We start from the raw sequence: 6,150 nt of genomic DNA, 5'->3' as shown, positions 1-6,150 counted from the left end.
GAGCAGTGGTTTTCAAAGCGGTCCTGCGAGCACCCTCCAGCACTGCACAGTTTCTGTGTCTCCCAGTTTCTATCACAATATTAGAGACTGCAAAACCTGAAATGTCAATATATAGGAGAGACATACAAAATGTGAGGTGTTAGGGGTGCTTTTGCAGGACTGGTTTAACAACTAAAAATAATAAGCAAATTAGCAATGATCAGTGCTTTTATACAGTCTATGAGCCCAACAAGGCATTTACTGACTAAAAACAATCCCAGGTAATGAGACATCATATTCTGCAACAAACATTTTGCACTTAATAAAAGACCTGTTAAAATGACATCTTTATTTATGGACAAGAGGTACTTTATTTCTTTATGCAACAGCTTTCTATTTGCTATTTCCGTTTAATAAAAAGCCATATTAAATAGTAAGAAACAGAAGCAGTTTCTTTTTGAGTCACTTTATTGACAAAGTCGTCTCTAATCTAAAACCACAAACTAATGACCTTAGTCCCAACTGCCCTTAGTCATTTTTGTGGACCACTGCATGAATGTCATCAGTCAGGTACTTTCTGTGTAGGCAAAAACAATGAGAGGGAGGGAGGGTGTTGGTTGATTTCAAAGCTATATAACTATAGATCCCTGGATACAAGATACACCTGCTGAGTTTCCCCACTCTCAGCTCACATGACGACTGACCATGAAAGTTGGCTATTCTGATCTGCGTTTCTGTTCTCATTTACCTCTCTGGTAAGTATCAAATTGGCATTTTATGTACATAAATATAATGAAATGTGAATATTGTGTATAATAATCTTAATTAAAACCAAATACAGATACACACTAGCAGACTACTATTGTTGATTAAAATACAGTACATCATGTGACACTTATTGAGAACTGAGATACTGTTAAGTGGGTCAGACTTTTCGCTGTTTTCAGAGAAAGAGAAAATACGGAGAGAAACAACCCAGATTCGATAAGTTGAATTGTTGTTATAAGGTTACTCTCCTTTATCCAGCCTGACCTTCTGACCAGAACCTATTATGAAGAATTGTAGGAACATATATCCCTTTAATCCATGCAAATACACCCAAGACATAAAAGAATGTTGAAATTACTTAAATGTGAATTTTTTAAAATTTTTATAAATATCATAAAAAGGAAAAAAAAGAGAAGCGTAAACGCGTAAAGGATATAAAATAGGTTGAAAAGAAAGTACAAAACTTACTTAACCGGGTTATTTTTTAAGACTTGTCTGGAATTTTAGCAGGCAACATTAGTGCCTTTCTTGCTTTATTTTTTCGAATATAATTTTGTCAATACTGTTTCCACAGTGGCAGAGGCACAACAGAGTGAGGTAAGTTAAAGGAACATTTTTTTTATTTTTTAAAGTTACCGGATTGCAGTAACTATTTTAAATTTTGAATGTCTTTGAAATAAGTCTCTTGTGCTCACCAAGGTTGCATTTATTTGATCAAAAATACAGTAAAAACATTAATATTACCATTACTCCAGTGTAAGATGATCAGTCAGAAATAATTCTAATATGCTGATGTTGTGCTCAAGAAATGTTTATTATTTTTTTATTAGTGTTAAAACAGTCATGCTGTGTAATATTTTTGTGGAAACCTTAATACAATGTTTTCAGGATTCTTCAATGAATATATATATATATATATATATATATATTTACATTTATTTGAAATATAATTTTTTTGTTACATAACTGTTTTACTGTCACGTTTGCTCAATTTAAAATGTCCTCGCTTAAAATCATTAATATCTTAAAAAATAAATCTTACTGACCCCAAACCTTTGAACAGTAGTGTATAATAAAGTAAGATGGTGGTAAAGTGTCATTATATATTTGGTTTGATCTTGGGAATCTCTCTGACATAATAGGACAACAATGTTCCTGATTTTGGATGTACTCGTGAGTACAATCCAGTGTGTGGAGATGATGGCGTCACATACTCCAATGAGTGCATGCTACACTGGGAGAACAAGTACGTGAACTGAACATTTGTGCTATGTAAATTCAACATTTTGAGAAGGGCTGGGGCAACAGATGTGAGAAATCTCAGGCTAAGCCCAGATGTCAGCTTTGAATCAATAACAAACCTCCCAAGGTTTAGTAAACAGCCCAGTTTTCATTATGAGGACAATGATCTATTATAAAAAAGCACAAGACAGTAAACATTCTTGACAGGAGTTCAAACAGAACTTATGCCTCTTTTTAACACGTCTTCTCTGTTTAGGATTCGTGGCAAGAATGTCAGCCTGAAGCACATAGGAAAGTGTGAGACTTCCTGAACTCACTGCTGTTACATCTATAGTATCCACAATGGCTTTTCATATAGATTACTGCAACAACCAGCATGATTTCCTATCATACATTAATCAGTATAATATGAAGACATATTCTATTGGAACCTTATCAGATATTGCTTTGCCTACATGTAATCACATGCAACTGAAGCATTTAAGAGCTCTATTTTATTAATACATGAATAAAAAAAGAATTTCAAATAAACCACATTCAATATCTAAATGTTCTTTCTTCTTTATGCTACATACAAATTATGGCTCTGTCCTGAAAAGGACAAAAGCAGAATTTTGTATGTGAGCAAACTTTTCCTGAAACTTAAGAAACCTAAAGATACTTAAAATATTTTATTATGTGGGTGAATGCGTTATTTAATTTTTTTTGCTTGCATCATTCAAAAATCCATTAAAATGCAATTTAAACATACACAGACTTGCACATATTTTCTATGATGTAACAGTTTTTGTTTTCTGAAATGAAATTAATTTGGACATTTTTGACCGACATAAAGTAAATATTGGAATGATACAACTGTCGTTATACTATAATCATCCGATCACAATTAGAATGTTTAAAAGCTGATTTAAAGTAAATAAAACCTGATAAATATGAAATAAAGAGAACACTTCTAAAGAAAACATTCTAGCACTGCAGCTGTAAAATTCTGATATTAATTTGGATTTAATGTTCCTGATTCAATTTTAAAATTATAGACATCTATAGCTTGGCTTCTTGATTGTTAATAGCAGGGTGAAGAAACTAAATGGCATGCCACATTCTTAATGGAGCAACCAGACAAAGCAATCATTCAGAACTCAATTATTTTATTAGTTCATTGTGTTCCAAAAAAGCAGCAACGGTTCCAAATTATACCAGTTGCATTTTTATCACCATAGAGTCCACAAGTGCCAGGATCTCCCCAAAGTAACCGTCCTGTTCCCCTAGGTCCTGCTCTGTGAGCACCAGTTCTTGGTACTGTTTTTGCAGTTCACTAAGAGAGGCTGTCAATGCGGGATTCTGTTTATATTGAGTCTGACATTGGGCCATCATGGCAAGCAGCGTGCGCAGAGCCTTCTCTCTGCAGTCATGCTCAGGTGATGCTAAAAGCTCAGGCACCAGGCTGCACCACCCCTGCTCCACCAACACGGGCAGCAGGGAAACTTCAGCATACTGCCGCAAACGTTCCTGGTGAGAGGAATCTGAAGTAAGGTCCATTCCCACCTGTGATATCAACTCCTACAACACAGAGTACAAGTGACTTTTAATGAGTTATTTATATACGGTATGAATTGTGAAATTAAAAATGGACTTGCATTTCAAACATGTTTTACCTTTTAAAAGTTTGGGGTTGGTAATATTTGTTAATGTTTCTTTTCTCGTATGCTTACTAAGGCTGCATTTGTGTGATCAAAAATACTGTTAAATATCACAATAATAAAAAAATTACTGTTACATAAAATTACTGTTTTCTGTCTCAATATAGAATTTCTTTATTGATGACAAAGCTGAATTTTCAGCAGCCATTACTCCAGTCTTCAGCATAACGCGATCCTTCAGAAATCATCCTCATAAGCTGATTTGGTGCTCGAGAAACATTTCTTCTTATTATTGCCAATGTTCAAAGTTCAAAATCTTTTGTAACATTATAAATGTCTTTACTATCACTGTTGATCACTTTTATGCATCATTGCTTCTTTTAAAAACAAAACACACACACACAAAAAAGAAAAAAAATCATACTGAATACAAACTTTTGAATGGTAGTGTAGCAAAGTATAAATTTGTAAACTAATATTAACCTTTTCAATGATCATATCATAGAGAACTGTGATGATTCTCACACGCAGGGATTCTGCCCCTGGTGTTTGAAACAGTTCGCTAAGCACCTGCACACCACCAAGCTTCAAAAAGTGACTTTGTGCAAATGGGAAGTGACGCAGCAATGAGGCCACAGCAAATAACACCTGTAATAAATCAGAATGTCATAGTTAATGATGCATTCATCTACATTAATATATGATAACGACAATTTAATTTACTATACATTACCAGCATAATGCCCATGGTTTCTGGTTGGTCATACCTTTTTCTTTACCATTGTTGGTCGCGGAGTTGCAAGCAATGTCAACAGTTTCTGTAAAGCGCCACCTTCTATTGCCTCAACTTGCACTGATGGATTACTAGAAAAATGTAGATGACAATAGATTGCGACGTCAATGTAAAGGTGCATTCACATTTCGCTAAATTTCACAGGCAAAAAAGGTCCATTGACTTGTACTCAATAGCCACTTTAAATCACGTGTAAGTAGCAGTTTTGATGAAGAAAATACCACTTACCTTGAAACAGCAGATCCAAGAACAAACGCAGCACTCATCTGGAGATGAATGTCTGTACTGTTTAAAGCATGTATAACCAGTTGCATTCCTCCCATGGACACCAAATTCTGGCCATTATCTACCTATCAGAAAAGATAAAATAAAATGGAATTCAGTGACTTTGAGATGCAGTGAAACGTATAAGACATTATGCTTCATAGTCGTAGCTGAGGCTTGACCTGATGCACAAGGTACTCCAATTCAAGGAGAGCAGTGACTTTTTCCTCAGTTGTGCTGTTAGTATTATTAAATTGGTTTAAAAGCCTTCTCATAGCTTGGACATCGGTCTCCATAAGCATGTCGAGTGCCTCCATGTCTTTTTTCAATTCTTCGATGGGGCGAAATTGGGCCCTCACTGCATCTTTGTCCTATAATCATACATCTTGATTAAATAAAATAATAAAAATAATAAATAGACAAAAAAGGAAAATGGTTAGAGAATAACTGAAATAAACATACTTGTTTTGTTTCCACAGGATCATCCATTCCTTCTTTAAACTTTTTCAAAGCCTCTTTTAACTCCTCAGCTGTAAATGAGGGGTTGTGTGTGTTCATCATCCCTTGCCTGCTCCACAGAGGAAAAATTAATCATAACTAGCTATATAATACATGCATTTATTTTAGAATAGCCTACTACATTCTTCTAAACAATATACCTATTTCCATCTCTCCAGTATTTGAGACCTTCCGCCTCTCCCATCTTGACCTCTCTTTGGCCAGTCTGAAGATTCAATCTGACATGAGAGCCTGCTGGAACTGCTTGACCTAAATTGAATTACAGATAACAAGGAATTGATCTGTTAATCATCTATTCATGCAAGGACACCTATGTCAGTCAGCGTGGGAATAAACACACCTGGTTTGAAAGTTTGCCACTTGTCTGTAGGTCTAAACACCTCCAGATCTTCAGAATCCTCATCCTCTAACAGTGTCTCTTCACCCTTGCTGTGATCATCAGAGCCCTCTTTGATAGATAGGGCTGTTGGTGACTGCGAAGCCAAATATAATAGTTATTAAAGTATACAATAATAAAATAAAAAAAATACTAAGATGCACGGCAGCAGCAGATCTCACCTTGTCATTGTGGGCACATATGAGATGAAGACCGACAAGCCAGAGAGCGATTGACAGTCCAAGTCGCCACTTCTTTTGTATATGTATGGGCATCATTATCTTGGATTTAGAAATCACAATATGCGCGCAGATAAATTATGAAAAACAATATGATAAACAATCACACGTCATCCAGCCGAAACTAAAATCCATTCCCAAACTTTTACGATACACGGTTGCTAAATTAATTCATCCTGGATTAGCCCGTTTATTTGTTATTTAAGTTGTTTACATGTCGAGTTTAACGACTGCACTATACGAAAAGAAACAACTAGAAACCAGCACGTGCATTTCCGCGGTCCATCTGGACGGAATACGTGAACCAATCAGAAAAATGCAAGTGTATGT

The 6,150-nt window shown here is 35.4% G+C and overlaps 2 protein-coding genes across 2 annotated transcripts; one reads left to right on the top strand and one right to left on the bottom strand.

The window, feature by feature from the left end:
- Positions 1–531: 531 nt before the first annotated feature.
- Positions 532–2,338, top strand: LOC113075405 (serine protease inhibitor Kazal-type 1-like). Its single transcript, XM_026248124.1, has 5 exons — positions 532–549; positions 692–734; positions 1,322–1,344; positions 1,890–1,993; positions 2,246–2,338. Exons 1-5 carry the CDS (start codon positions 532–534, stop codon positions 2,298–2,300), a joined length of 243 nt encoding a protein of 80 aa, XP_026103909.1. The 3' UTR covers positions 2,301–2,338.
- A 779-nt stretch (positions 2,339–3,117) lies between these two features.
- On the bottom strand, positions 3,118–6,118 carry LOC113075398 (nucleotide exchange factor SIL1-like). The gene is made up of 9 exons (XM_026248118.1): positions 5,764–6,118; positions 5,546–5,678; positions 5,346–5,454; positions 5,149–5,254; positions 4,869–5,057; positions 4,651–4,772; positions 4,397–4,493; positions 4,113–4,277; positions 3,118–3,549 (listed from the first exon to the last, which is right to left on the bottom strand). Exons 1-9 carry the CDS (start codon positions 5,857–5,859, stop codon positions 3,181–3,183), a joined length of 1,386 nt encoding a protein of 461 aa, XP_026103903.1. The 5' UTR covers positions 5,860–6,118; the 3' UTR covers positions 3,118–3,180.
- Between the last annotated feature and the right edge of the window lie 32 nt (positions 6,119–6,150).

Source organism: Carassius auratus, unplaced genomic scaffold, assembly GCF_003368295.1.
Source record: "Carassius auratus strain Wakin unplaced genomic scaffold, ASM336829v1 scaf_tig00017026, whole genome shotgun sequence".
NCBI lineage: Eukaryota > Metazoa > Chordata > Actinopteri > Cypriniformes > Cyprinidae > Carassius > Carassius auratus.
This window is presented reverse-complemented; position numbering and strand designations above follow the sequence as displayed.

What these genes read in the sequence shown, in the direction of transcription:
- LOC113075405 (XM_026248124.1), top strand. An exon ending in CAGAGGCACAACAGAGTGAG is followed by an intron (nt 1,345 to 1,889) that starts GTAAGTTAAAGG and finishes CTGACATAATAG; the next exon opens with GACAACAATGTTCCTGATTT. An exon ending in ATGCTACACTGGGAGAACAA is followed by an intron (nt 1,994 to 2,245) that starts GTACGTGAACTG and finishes TTCTCTGTTTAG; the next exon opens with GATTCGTGGCAAGAATGTCA.
- LOC113075398 (XM_026248118.1), bottom strand. Translation starts at nt 5,859, where the DNA reads ATGATGCCCATACATATACAAAAGAAGTGGCGACTTGGACTGTCAATC. An exon ending in CTTGGATCTGCTGTTTCAAG is followed by an intron (nt 4,494 to 4,650) that starts GTAAGTGGTATT and finishes ACATTTTTCTAG; the next exon opens with TAATCCATCAGTGCAAGTTG. An exon ending in ATGATATGATCATTGAAAAG is followed by an intron (nt 3,550 to 4,112) that starts GTTAATATTAGT and finishes TCTGTGTTGTAG; the next exon opens with GAGTTGATATCACAGGTGGG.